At 37.0% G+C, this 15021-nt stretch overlaps 1 protein-coding gene across 12 annotated transcripts in view; it reads left to right on the forward strand.

Moving 5' to 3' along the window:
- ANKS1B (ankyrin repeat and sterile alpha motif domain containing 1B) overlaps positions 1-15021 on the forward strand; it is a 457460-nt gene that overhangs the window by 246504 nt on the left and 195935 nt on the right. For all 12 annotated transcript variants that reach the window (XM_075427661.1, XM_075427668.1, XM_075427657.1 and 9 more), the window contains one exon: positions 10561-10667. In XM_075427661.1, the coding sequence (XP_075283776.1) occupies positions 10561-10667 (107 nt within the window). The remainder of the gene's footprint in view (positions 1-10560; positions 10668-15021) is intronic.

Raw genomic sequence — 15021 nt, forward strand, 5'->3', positions numbered from 1 at the left:
GTGTTCATTGGTGTGCCTAAAAAGTGACAAGCTAATGGTGCCCTCATTCTATAATGCTGTCTAATTCTCCCTCTAATCATCCTACTGCAATTCCAGGAGTTAAGAGATGGTTTTTTTTCAAGCCATGATAAATGACATGAAAAGAATTGATCAGATTAGTTGAGAGTTTTAGAATTTACTTGCTGAGGTTCGGCATTTTCCTTGCAGTTTAATCTGAACCTTGCAACTATGTAATCATTTGCACCCATCTACATGAATATTTAATTCAATTGATGTCACTAACTTGAACAGCATTTATCGCTTAAAGCAGAATCACATTCAATACCGGGTTAAAAATGTATGCTGAATAGGAATTAGCACCTCAGTGAAGTTAAAAGTATCTGATGAAAAATGAGGCTTTCACAACCTGTGGCCAGGAAATACTTTAAAGAGAACAGAATATTCCTAACCTCTAAAATAGACTGTATGAAAACTGTAAAGTGATTACTAAGGGCCAATCCTTAAAAATTTGTTTGATATCGTTGGTGATCTTTTGTGTGGTAAAATATGGGTATTACTCTTGCAATCATGTTAGGGTTAGAGATGTGGCAAGTGAGACTATGATGAAGTTTATCTTTCATAAATTATATAGAGATCTAAGTCTACTAAAACTGAATTAATAATGGTTTCTTGAAAGTTCAGTTGATTCACTCATGTTTGTTTCTTAATCTAGTAGTAGTCTTTAGATTTACATAGATACGAATCCTTCGAAGCTCACTTTTCTAGTAATCACAAGAACATCACATGCTAGTTAAAAGTCTTTGGCTTATTATAGAGTTTACAGCACACAGAATTGTTTCTAGTTTTAGTTCCACCTACAGAAAATGAAGCAATTTAGAATAGTGAACTAACTAAAGTGTATTCATTTGCTTTCTAACTCAGACTGTTAACCTGAGTTTGTGATTGTACCACTAGAACCAGTATTTTCTTGTTTCATTGCCCTATATTCGATATTTTGTTTGAATGCCTTCAAAACCTTCAAAAAGTATTTGCTATTTACTACTTACCACCCCTACTTCATAACCCATGATATCAGGAATTTCCCAAAACTGTTTTTCTACTTTTATCTACTGCTGCCTTTAGCATTTTATTTTAGGTTATTGTGTTATTACAAACTGAGATGTCTCAGCTTAAATTATTGATTGATAATGTGAATTTGCATTAAATGCTAATAATAGCATTTAGTGTATAGTTGTGAATTGTTCTGATATCTATTTCTGAAGTATATTTATTATTCATGACTTCATGCAGGAGTTTAAATAAATATTTTTTATGAACTCTGCAATTTGACAGTTTTTCTATTCTTGGGATGTGATGGACCATCTCAGTCACTTAGTGCTACTTCTGTTTTCTGGTGGGTTATTTGAAATGTTTTATAGAGCATAATTCCAAAGAACAGACTATCTTATCGGTACACAAACCCCCCTAGTTGCATATGAATATGGAATTCATATAGAGACTAGCCATTCTTCTCAAATTTATGCAAGCAAAAATCTATGTTTGTGAAAATTTTCAAACAGCAAATAGCAAGGAATGTAGCTAAACAGCTTTAGAACAGAATTTAAGAGAGTAAGTGTAGGTGTTGGGTTTGTTTATTAAACCAGGTCTAGTTTTGATTTTGCTTGTAGTATAGGAAATCATCATTAACATGTTAGAAAACATTAGTGAAACTAGTCTGAAGAGTACATTTTCAGCTAACCTGTACCTGTGGGACCACTTGAGGTCTTGCTGAGATCCATTAGCATTGACAAAGGAACGATGGAAGGAATGATGCCTGGAGTACGTTTTATTAAACTTGTCAAGTTGCATTTCTATCATTCCAATTTCTAAAGCTAAAAGCAGGACTAAGTAAAATGCCATGAGAGGTGTTTGCCCTATCCGTAGGCATCAAGAAAGATTCCTGGAACAGGATCTGAGGGTCCGTCTGTGGGTTGGGGAGGCAAGTTCAGAGTTCCTACTGCAGAGGTGGGAGAGTGAGAGTCGAGCAGTCAGCATGAGGGAGCTCACAGACAGGACGAACAGGGTTTATATAACTTCATCCATATGCAAAAAGTCCAGTCAGTTGCCAGAGCTGTGCCAGCATGCCACCCACTCAAGTAATGTCTTTATTATTCATTGAAAGATGCCGCAGTTTTCTTTTGGTGTTGCAGAGCCTATGTTAACAGGGGATAAATATTACAGAAGGTGGTTATAGAGTTTTTATGTAATAAAGCATGTTCCTATTGAGAACCTGACTTTTTGTCAGGGAGAAAAGAGGGATGGTTGTTCGCTAATGGCAGTGAGCTGTGCCCTCACCCACGGGGCGCAGTCCCATGGGATCTGCACCCAGTGGGCAGAACCAGGTACTGGTAACATGCTCCATTGAGCACCCCAGACAGGCCCCTGAGAGGTGACTCTGCTCCAGGGTCCGTTGAGGGAGCCCAGCCAAGAGCACAAGGAGATTTGGTCAGAGATAGGAATGGAGACAAGGCTGTAGCATAGGTTCATAGTCTATGCAGGAGGCAGGGCTGAAGATAAGACTGGAAAAAAGCTGCTATGTATGTCTGAGAGGTCCATCCAGGAGACGAACTACCTACAGTGTAGGTCCAGCATCCATTCAGTAGTTAGGACCAGAGGCAGGGCCAGAGACTGGCATGGCAGTGGTGTTGCTGGCGTAGGGACTGATGGCCCCAGGCTAAGCTTAAATTGGAGTCCTGGGCCGTGGGCAGGGTGGGGAGAGGCCTGGGGAGATGCTGGGCATGAACAGCAAGGCCCGTTGGTGTCCTCAGAGCCATGACACCTCTGGTTTTTATCTGTTATTATAATTTTGTCATATGTCAGTGCAATGTGGTAAGTAGGTACAGATTTATGTATTATTATTTTCTGAGATTTTTGATGTTCTAGGAAGAAAATAGGTGAGGGGTAGTTCAGTGTTATTTTTTAGTAAAGAACTTCAAGTTATGTTTGCTCCCATTTAAACCTACTTTTTTCCAGTACCGATTTAGAGTACCATCTTTACAATGAGCTGCTGGTTAATGTTGAAGAGCTAATGCACATAGCAGATATTGTCCTGTATTTAATCTATAAAAATGTTGAAGTTAAGTTAGGGCTACCTCAAATAGCTAAATCAAACCTAGACTCAACTCTAGACAAATCTCAGGGGGTAATTTAATCTCAGATAAGTAATTTAATTTTAAAGTGAACATTTTTTACCTCTTTTAAAAGGCTTGAAAGGGAAAGTGGGAGAATAAGTAAAAGGAAAAAGGCAGATGTGAAACAAAACAAAAGATTGTTGTAGTTGCAGATGAAGGATGACAAGAGAGCAAAGGGTCATAACTTAGAAGGAGAATAAGTAGAAGTGAGATAAATAGGTGTTGTGGTTTTGCCTCAATTTGCAACAAAAGAACCAGCAGTTACTCTCTCACTCCCTCCCCCTCCCCGGTGGGATGGGGGGGAGAATCAGAAGGAAAAGCAAAAAACTCATGGGTTGGGATGAGAACAGTTTAATAGAATGGCAAAGGGAGAAGAAGACAACAATCAGTAACACTGGTAAAAAGCATATACAACATGCAGTGTTCTCACCACCTGATGCTCAGCTTGCTCCTGAGTAGCCAGCTCTCCGCTTAAATATTGGGCATGACATCCCGTGGTATAGAACATCCCGTTTGATTGGCTGTTTGGGTCAGCCCAATTAGCTTGTGAAAATTAACTCTGTTCCAGCTGAATCCAGGACAATAGGGAGTGTAGAAAAGGAATTATAACATGAAGCTAGAAAGAAGAGGAAGGAGAGAAGGGAATTCAGCTAATCAGCTGTTCAAAGGAGGAGGTCACTCTAAAATCTGATGCATCAGGGGCAAGGGAACCTCTAAGCCCAACTAGGCAAAAGAAAACATAAGACAAAGTGCCACGCTGTCTCAGGCTGAATCTGATTTGTAAAATGACCCCAGGAGAAATCCTTAGCTTTCCATCATATATACCTTCAAGATTCATGATTTCAAAGATATGATAGTTTACTGCAGTGTCAATATAGGCGTCGCATTTCCACAGCTCTCCACAAGACCTTGCAGCAGTTACCAAATCTATGAAATTATGGTTACCATTTACTTAACAGCTGTATTTAACTTCTTGAGGTATCTCTGTGCAGTGAGTGTTCTGTCAAACCTTTTTTGAACAGTTTCTTCAAATATTTCTGTTACCCAGTTCTGCTTGTTTGCTAGTCCAGTGTTGCTTAGGACAGAGCTGTACAAAGATTTGTTCAAATACGGAATTACATAAATTTGTTTTTATGTAGCCAGGAATTATAGCATAAAGGGTTGGGCTTGCACAGTATTTTTAGCAAGACTGTGTAGTATACATTTTTTTATATATACACTCAGTATACTAGTTTTTAACAGTAGTCTAAAATTTTTACTGAATTAAATATTTTGATTGGTCATGGTGTCACGTAAATTTCCAAGTTTTTTTACTTGCTAGACGAAAACAGTGAAAATGATTACTCATAGGTGATGAGTGTAGTGTTACTATTATGCTCTAAAAGTTCCTGAGGCAAGCACAGAAATTGCTCTAAAAACTAACTCATTTTTTCAGAAAATGTTAGTAACTCTCATTGAAGCCAGAATAAGGATGGACACATTTATCCTTTGGACGTGGATATGATTCCGGAAGAAATGTCACTGCATGTCCATCATATTCTTATGCTCTTCTGTAGGCAAATAATGGTAGCCACTGTGAATGAAGCTGGTGAATGGCTGAAGCTAGATGAAGCTGTGGTGTGATCCAATGCAGTTGATCCTGTGGTCTCACGGTGAAACATCTATCTGTTCTCCACTAATTCTTGCAGTTCAGTAGGATGCATCGTGTATTTCTGTTCTGTAGGCCAAGGATATAAATCTGACTGAAGTTGTGGCTACTACAATGCAAGATAATATAGTTTGATTGATTCTTTCCTTTAGAAAGAAATTATACCCCAAAATTTATTCATTTAAAATACACAATCAGAATGTAGATAGACTAACTATATCTCAAGCAATCTTGCTGTATGGTGATACATGTTGCCATATACTGTACATATAATGCTCAGCATCATAGTGATGACAGTCTTGAATAGCACAAGGTGCCCTGAGTCCCAGTCCAGTGGCTGTGCTCTAGAAAACGGATGTTTTGATTTTCTGGTAAGGTCTGTCCCTTATTCACTGAACAGGATGGGTTCTGAAAGAAACTAAATCAAAGTTGCCAAAGCAATCAGCTGAACATGTAAAAATATCCTAACTTTGAAGTGTCTATAATAAATATAAGTTTCATGATGGAGTGTAGTACTTCAACTGAGCTGTTCCTGGGTAAATAATACATCAACAGTCAGAAACACAAGCTCATAGAAAGGCGAGTGGGGTTCACAAAGTACAGTTCACTGTTGACAAATCATCTGTCAAGTAAAATGAATTGTCTTTTCTGACTTTGTAGTTATTATAGACACAGTTATTGTACTTACACAGTGGTAATGTAGAGTTATAATAAATACTGGTGTAAAAATCAGAAAAGAACTGTGAGGATGATTTTCCTAGTCAACGAGGGTTGTTCTATTAGGTTACTTTAGCTGTGGTCTGAGAATTATTTTTTGCGCTCTGAGCCACACATAAGAAATTAAATGTAACCTTTAGATTATAGATATGAGATAGTGTTATTTAAATTCAAGCTGTTTCTGTTGATTTTGTTTTGTTTCTGTATATGTCGTGAAAAATGTCTCTAAAAGCACTTTCAGGAAAATATTCAGCATCACCAAACATGATCATCCAAAGTGACATCATCATCAAAAGAGCTAGGCTGCTGAACAGAAGTTACTGATTTTATGTAAGGTATCCAGGTTTTTCAGAGTGTCACCATTTTGAGTAACTGAATAATATAACTGAAATGCATAAGATAAAGCAGAATCTTGCATACACTTCTTGGAACCTACTATACTTCTCCCATAATAAACTTACTTTCATTATAATGGTCTGCTACAGTAGGCTTAATTTTTCTCATACAACATCCTGTTCCTAGCTATTCTTAGCTCCTCTCCAGGAATACATGTTGTTAGTTTATTTTATTCACTAGAACACCCAGTCACGCTAACTCTGCTGTAGCACAAGTTTTGTTGCAATGTCAAGAGATAACTTTTTTATCTGGCTGAAATCTTAAATACAAAGAGGAAAATGATATCCCATTTAAGTGTTGGTCAAGGCTGAAAGCTTTAATTAAAAAAAAAGGTTTACAGTAGTTATTCAAGCATCAATTTCTTCCTCAGCTCTGCTAAACTGGCTGCCACCTTACTTAAAAGATTCATCCTTTCATATATCCTTCGTATAGTCTCTACTCAGAAATGTCTTGGTCAGTAGCTACTAAAATTCTCCAGGTTTTGATTCCTTAACACGAGAAGTGTTTAACGATGTTTGACGGGTATTGACCTACCTAAGGAAATGGTTTATAATTATAAATGATGACTGGAGGAGCACATCCTCTACAAATAACCACTGCATTTCTTTGTTTTCCTCATTCAAAAAATAAAGAAAGAAAAATCCACATTGTTAACAGTAGAGACAATAAAACAGAGGAGACCTTAAATTCCTTTGCATTTAGAGCAAATCTGCCTTACAACATGTTTCAAATCATGTGCTCTCTGATATCACAGATTCAGTCAATTCCAAACCCCTCAGTAAAGATATTCTGAGTCTCACTGGGAATGAGACATCTTGTAGAAATTATCGTATAGCATACCAGATGGCATCTTTCTTGCAGACATCACTTCAATGTGCTTCCTCTATTGCCTTGGAGAAGAAAGAACCAAATATTGCTTTCCCTGTAAGAGACTTATGCGCTGGTTTTCCCATGCGGGAATAGGTACATCTTTCTTTGATTGTGGCATCTCAGAAGGATTATCATGGGATTTATGTTCTTTGAAATCATCGGAAAGCACAGTAGTATGTAAATGCTTTGCAGGTGAGACCATCTCATACAGGCTAAATGACATTTTTCAATGTCAGGACCAGCTTTAGACATAGGCAAAATAGGCCTTGCCTGCAGCAGTACACTGGTGGGGCTGGCACTGCGTCATAGACTAGCAAAATGAAGAGACAGCCTTCTAGTCTCAAACCAATAGCACCTGCTCCAGATTCCACTTGCACTGGCTCAGAAAAGCTGTCCTAGCAGCCCCACTAAGACAAGTCTCCTGGACTGACAAAAGAACAAGTAGATCTAAAGAGCTGCACGTTCCCATAATGAAAGACTTAACCCTAATCCCCACATTCCTGGCCCTGCTCTGTGCCTTCCTTTGCCTTTGCCTTACTACTACTACCTTTTGCAGGGGGAGCAGGGAAAAAATGCCTTGCAGATAACAGGATACTCTGGCAATGAGACGATAGTCAGGGATGAGGACAAGGCAACAAGCTGACTGTGTTTCTCCTGATTTTCTTTCCCCTTGCTGAGCAACCTTATGTTGTGCTGATGGGGTCAGACATGTAGTTACACTGGCAGGGGACAGAGTTGGAGGAGAGTGCGCAGTGGGACCAGCTCTGCTATAATCATGCAGTGCTGGGGCCATGGAGATAGTTCAACACAGTACCAACAGCTACATGAGGAAATGTGTCTGGGGAGCTACTCAAAAACTGAATTTTGCCTACACTGTTGCTAGGCATTGAGCCAAGCACTTCTCATCACTGGCAGCATAACTTCCATGCTGTTTATAGCAAGGTAAAGAAGAAGCAGTTTAGCCACAAAACTGGTGTACTGACTATTGGCTGTGCCTTATTCTGGGCAGAACACTTTTGTTGATGGGGGACATGAGCTGCAGATACATTTGTGTCTATGCATGTACAGGAAATACAGGAGTCAATCATGCATGATCCTTTCAAAGGGTGGGATTATGCTTCAATAGATCTCTTTCTGATACCGTTTTTTTCTGCTTATGGGAGAAAGAAGACGACAAAGGAATCCTTTTTGAAGGAATTAATGATTTATCAGTCAACTAAGAAAGCTTCAGCAAAGATATAGTTCTCATCTTGTTTAGGATAGTTTTGATTTCAATTTGTTCTCTGAAGAGCTTTCCTAGCCTTTCAAACTTTCTCACCTAAGGGAGGTCCACAACATAGCCTACTCTCCTCGTTACAGCCTTGCTACTGATGGGGCACAACCCTTAAGGGATTATGCTTCATCTGTTTATAGATGTTAATTCACAGTAGAAAAAAACTCTACAAAACAGGGAATGTATTAGGGAAATAGGTAAGATATAGACAGGTGTGAACAAATACATTTGTATCTCCATGAGACGTAGATTCCTATAAATTTGGTGTATCTACTTTCTCTGAAAGAAAACGAATTATCCCTTAATGTGTTTGAAGTATGTTTAGCTGTTTGTGCACGCTGTACTTTTACCAAAAATATATGCTCTATATTGCATATATTCACATGCTATTGTTACTAAATACTTGAGAACACTCCTCAAAGTTTCTTCAGCAATTAGAGATTTACCAGCACCTGATGAGTCTTCAGTACTTTTTTGAGAGATGTAATGAATCTTTCATACTTCATGTAGCAATGTATCAAATTAGTAATGAGACGTGGAGTAATGTAAGATCTCATAACAGGCCTGTTTTAGGCAACGTTCCAACCTCCTGAAAGATCTTCTGTGGCTCAACTAAAATTATTCTGCAAAATTATTATGGACTTCAGTTTCCATGAGATGTTCCATACATCCAAACAGCCATATCAGGGTGAAAGACCATCCAGATTTAGTTCAAGGACTAGTCAGGTTGGAGTCGACATTCTTATAATATTGTTAATTTTAATTATCCAGCTAAGTTCAGAGTCTGCTCTGCAACTGCTTAGGCAGCCTCTGCATGTCACTTGTGGAGACTTTGTATTATAGCGTGTCGGTCAGACTGTAGGTCTGGATTCCTAATAAACAGTTTTCTGCCATAGTATCATCAATCCCAAATGATGCCCTTGACAGATGTCTGTAATTTCCTTATGCCTGAAATTAAATTCCTCCTTAGAGTAGGTCACTGCTTGAGATTCACAGTGGACAAGAAAAAAAAAGAAAAGTAATAAATATGTTCAGTAAATGAAGTTCTACTGGACAAGATTCTTTTTAGAATTGTACTCTGAATACACACATATTCTACCTTTTTTGCTAAGTCCTTTGATCCTCTTATGAAAAACAAAAGTTTAGTAAACATTCGTCTCAGAGTAAAGGTGTAAAATGTTTCCATCTAGAGAGAAACTGTCTCAAAAATGGAGCACCGTTGTAAAATACATCATGAGATATTTGGCTTCTTGTGCAGAAAATGAACTTTGCTCTTTGCTTTCATTTTACATTCATCATCTTTCATTAAGTTTTCTCCAGTTATAGTTGATAAAGTATACAGCCTTTCTAGAAATCATGCAGATCTTGTATGTCTGCCTGCATTCATTCACATATTTGTAAGAAAAGGATGTAAATTTGGAATTTTATTTAGTAAAAATATTCTTTTAACTATTCATTTGAAATGGTGACCTTTTCGAGTTGAATGATTAAATGTTGGCATGAAGGTTTTCTGGTGTCTTACAATATTTTACGGTTGAAGAAATCATGCAGAAAATCTAATTACTTTGACTAAAATTGTTGTGCTGTTTATGTCTTTTGCTGTACTACAGGAGAGAAACTGTGAAATGTATTCATTATCGATTCATTAAAGGTTTTTGCTATTATATAAGCAGAAAGGCAGACCACTTGTATTAAAAGGGGAAAGGTGAAGGCATAGTAAACCATGCTATAGGCTATGGTTTATGTATTGCATTTCTTAATGTCTTGTGAAACGTAAAAATCTACAACAAATAGATATGTAAAGCGTAACTGATATGAAGATTCTATTCAGATTTAAGTGCTCTAGGTTGCTTTTGAGTCTTGCTATTTTCTGCATTTGTTTTGACTGCTCTCATCATTCAAGATTGACGCTTCGATGGGTGTGTAGGAGGAAGCAGCAGCAGCAGGCTTACAGCTTGCAGACAAAAAAAAAATCTGCCTTATCTGATGGCTATTATTGAAAATGCGAGGTGTAGCCTAGGCTGGGTAATGAAGGGGAGAGAGCGAGGGGGAGCAAGAAGCATGGAGCTGCATACTGATGAGTGTAGGAGTACTTGATAAAAAGAATTCTTGCTGCTGGCAGTGCATTGCTCATTGTGGAGTATTCCAACAATCACGTAGAACGGAGAACAGCTTAGCTGACAGCTTGATATGCTTTTTTTTTTTTTCTTCCTACTGTATGACGTACTGGTCTGTAGTAAAGATTAATAACTAAGAAATGTAGAGCTAGGAGCAGATCTTACGCTATATACTGCCCTGTAAACTATGTTTTACTTCTGACTTTTCTGCTTGCTGAAAACATTAATCTGTCAAGCTGGCGGGCTCCTTTGATACCAACTTTCCCAGGAACACGATGTGGCAATGCCACCTCTCAGCCCAGGACTACCGCTATTATCCAGTGGATGGTTATTCCTTGCTTAAACGCCTCCCTCTTCACCCTCCTACAGGACCCCGATGCCCTGTCCAGACAGTGGGACAATGGTTGGAAAATATTGGGCTACCTCAGTATGAAAACCACTTGCTGGCTAATGGATTTGACAATGTGCAATTTATGGTAAGAAATCTTCTGTGCATAGCTGTGTATATACACTGTAGCTGCCTTTTTTATCTGTCTCTTCTGTGCTCATAAAAACCTTAGAGCTATTCTGCATTGCACTAAGAAGATCTGTTTAGTGTTTCACTTCTGCATGTCTAGCTAAATTAATGTATAAACTGTCCTTGTATAAACTTCCAAATTGTACGTGTTACAAAATATTCTAGCCAGAAATATGGTAAAAGAAAAACTGACTATTAAGGTTCTCTCTCCCCCTCATCAGTCTTCAGATTAAAAAAGAAAAATGCACAGTTCTTTTAATCCATTGCAGGATTTTCACAGTATGTAAAAGCTGTGAACACCCCTGTCTGCAATACACCACATTATTATTTTTATTTAAATATTAATATGATTGTAATAATAGTTAAATAATGTGCAATGCCAGTCTTGCATTGAGAGGTGTTTTAATACCAGAAAATTATTTATAGAAGTGTGCTCTCTCTGTGAGTGATTCTGCATGCCTCAGTTAAATGTTTTTGCATCTCAGATAATCAGGCTGTGGGATTCACTTGTTGAAACTCATGTCCTGTGTGGAAAAGTAATGCATTGCTTTTAATGGTTCAGTTTTGATGTTTTAACTCTAGGCATTTATCAGGAACATATGAATGAAATAAAATTTCATGTACTTCGGAATTTACAGTATTACCATGTGGTGTAAAGTAACATAGACCTGTCATGCACAAACTTCCAGCTGAAATTAATATTGACAGTAAAGAGAGAAGCTTACTTGTAAGGTTGTTATATTATCACTTTTCTGCATGCTTTAATATTCCTATTATTTGAACCTCTTGCAAAAATCCTGACCATATGTTCTCACTTTTCAATAACTTACAGCAGGCAGATAAGAAACAGAAGTGGAATGGCATGAATATTATGACCATAAAATCATCACATGAATTGGTTTTTTCCAATTTAATTTCTTTTGCCAACATCATTATATGCCTATGGATTACTGATCAGAAAATTAAGACACAGATCTCTGCCGTTTCCACATTATAATAATGTAGAGGTATCTTACTGTTTTTACATGGCTGCCATGTGATCTTTTGCTTATATCAGTAAAAATCATCAGAATCTTTACCTTTAAATATTCTTGAAAACAAAGCAGCAAGGGTGTGCTGTCAGCCCAGCAATGTGAAAAAAAAAAAATCCAAAAGCGTTTCAAGCTACAGTTTCCCAAAATGTAACCACGTATTGTTATATATATGTTGTAGCATTAGTTACATAAGTAGATGATTGTTTGTCTTGAAGAGATTACGGAGGGAAATTGTTCACAAGAGGCTGTAGGTGGCATAACAAATGCAGAGAGGGACACCTACCACAGGTAGATGACGAGCACCGGAGAAGCCAAAGAAACTGCCCTGAAGGGCTTTCCAGTCATCCCCTGGCTCTGGAGGGGCCTGAACCACGTTGTGGGAGAATCTATAAGGCTTTCATTTCCTACGTCTCTTATTAGTATAATTAAGTAAACATAAAAATTATATACAAGATTCTATTATTCAATACGCAAATCAAACTTTTCAGGTATCAGGCAGATAAAGTTATGCCTGCATACTTGTGTGTTAGCTAATGTTTTCCGGTCATTTTAATTTAAGCCTTTTTCTGAAGTGTTTTTTTTTTAAATATGTATCGCAGCTAAAATACATAGTTACTCTTAATATTAATTGGGGTAGCATGCATGTGTGAAGAGAAGATTAGACTCTTAAATCCAATGATAAGCAAAAAGCTGGAAAATTGCCTAGTAATAAAAAATATATAATTTCAATAACTTAATAATTCCTAATCTATTGATTTCACACTGTTCATCACGCTGTTACATATTTCAGTTTTTGTTTGTACCAGAAATTGAATAGTTCCCATATTTTATTGGAAATTAAAATGATCAGAAATCACCAATTTCTTTATATATTGTTCTTTCGAATGTATCAGCATTATGTGAGGAAAGCCTCTACTGAAAATTTAAATGAGTGTTTTTTAAAATGTTTTCCATTCTAGACAAAATGTTAATGAGAAAATTAAACTTGGAAAGTGTATAGGAAAATGAGAGAAGAAAGACCTGCTATGCTAAGAGAAAAATTCCGATTACTCCAAACTTAAATGTGTTGTAGTCTTCCTTAATATGAGAGAACCCATTTACATATTAACCTATATTTCATAAGCTTGTTAAATTAACTGTTTCAGGCAGGTTAGCTACCTTGCATAGAACAACTCTTATACTTCAATGCAGTAAAAATCAGTTAGACATATTTGTTCTTTATTCTGTACTGTAATCCTGCTTTTGTTTTTCTGGAAGCACATTCTGACCTGCATTTATTCATTCTGTTGCCTAAGCAACAACCATCACACTCCTATTAAGTATGATTTAGTAGTACAGGTCTTACTAGATGTTCAGAACAGAAGAGATATCTGAACATATCTGAGATATCTATATCATTGATATGATATATCAATATCAATGATATAGTTAATGTCCATGGAATAACATACATCTGAGTAGAAAATATATCCTATTTGTACTACTCGCAACAGCAAAATTCTATTAATTAAATTAGCATTCTAATAACAAGGTGTTTTTCAGATAACAAGATTTTATGGCTAATCATTCATTAGATCATAGATATTAACTCTGTGTTTAGTCCCCCTTGGGCATTAGGAAAGTTGTTCACTAGACTGTGCTTAGAGTTAGGAAGATTTGTTTATGTTAGCTGAAGTGTGTGGACATTATAGTAAGAAACAGCCTGTTTCCTATTAACTTTACAGTATGAATATTTTTTCCATAGTTCATCAATATATATGTTTTTAAAATAGGTTGAAACATAGTATTAAAAAATTAGTTCTTATAGTACTTTATTCCTACTTACAACATATTTACACACACAGCAAGTGCAATTCCTACCTACTATTAGTGTCATGCGGGAATGACACTTGCATAATAGTAGGCCCAAGGCAGGTTCAGTCCTAAGACTTGATTCATGTGTGCTTGTAGGGGTAGAGTCATACTTGAATACGTGTGTGTGTGTATATATATATGCAGTCATTATTAACTTCGACAAATTGTTGTGTAATAGGCTGCAGTGTGTTTCAGGTGTAAAAATTTGTAGTGACTTTGTGCAGAGATACTCTATATTTGAAGATGCAGCTGATACTGCAGTTTCATAGTCAAAGCTATTTTGCAGTTAAACTAATTCTGAAGTGCAAGAAAACAATTAGATCAAATGTAAATTGCAGTATATGAACTGCATATAAACAATAAGAAAACTTAATGAATTCGTGAACACCTTTTGATGCATACGTCCCACAGATATCCCTGGGACAAGCTATAATCTTCATGCAGACTTTCAGGCCTGCAGAACTCAAACATACAAACATGCGAGGTCACTGGATCCTTGCATGAAGCTTTCTGCAACTCTGGAGCTTCATCAAAGACTCCATTCTGGATTCACAGAAATAAAAGCAGTTCAATCAAATCACTGCCCAGTAGGGACTAGTTCTGACTAAGGACTGCGTATGACTATCTATTTATAGGTTGTTCTAATAGTTTACGGTATTCTGAAATTTTATCACTTGCTTAATATTGCAGTTTGATGAAGATAATACCTCTTAAAAAGATTTATAAAACACTGTATGAAAGAGACAGGGACCAGGCAACCAAAATGTGTTAACAAAAAAATATGAAGCATTTTATTATATTTTTGGACATTCTAAAATATTATTTACTAGTAACAGTTAATAACCTGAAGTGGCATTAGACACTAGACTTTTCATTGCTGCTGTGAACTTACAGGCATGCACCTCTACCCCTTCAAGTACTTAAATGGCTTGCAATGTCTGACAAACTAATTATTGCCTAAATATTTTTTAAAATTATCTTTTTCACTGTTGGGAAACTGAGGCATAGAGTGACTGCAGGATGAAATTTAAAACTGGTTATACATTTGAGATAAGAGGCACTAGTTCTTAACATAGCTACTAACAAAATGCTTAGCAGATTGACTCAGTTGCTTAAACTTAGATATCTAGTACCAACTGAGATACTGTAGAGAATCCAGGAGATCCAGACAGGGCTGACAGATATTGCTGAGGACCAGAGACCACCAGACCCTTCATGATTCCAGGTAGGATACCACTGAGAATCTCTAGAGTTCTGATGCTTATGCAGCTGAAATGAATCTTAAATGTTGTAGGTCACACAGAGCTTGTGACGTGTATGAACTGAATATAGATGTCCTGAGTTTCCACCTAGTTTCCTAGTTCTGTGAACTTACCTACATAAGTATTTACCTGGTTTCACAGTGCTAGGCATGGACTACCTTCT

Source organism: Opisthocomus hoazin, chromosome 8 (assembly GCF_030867145.1).
Source record: "Opisthocomus hoazin isolate bOpiHoa1 chromosome 8, bOpiHoa1.hap1, whole genome shotgun sequence".
NCBI lineage: Eukaryota > Metazoa > Chordata > Aves > Opisthocomiformes > Opisthocomidae > Opisthocomus > Opisthocomus hoazin.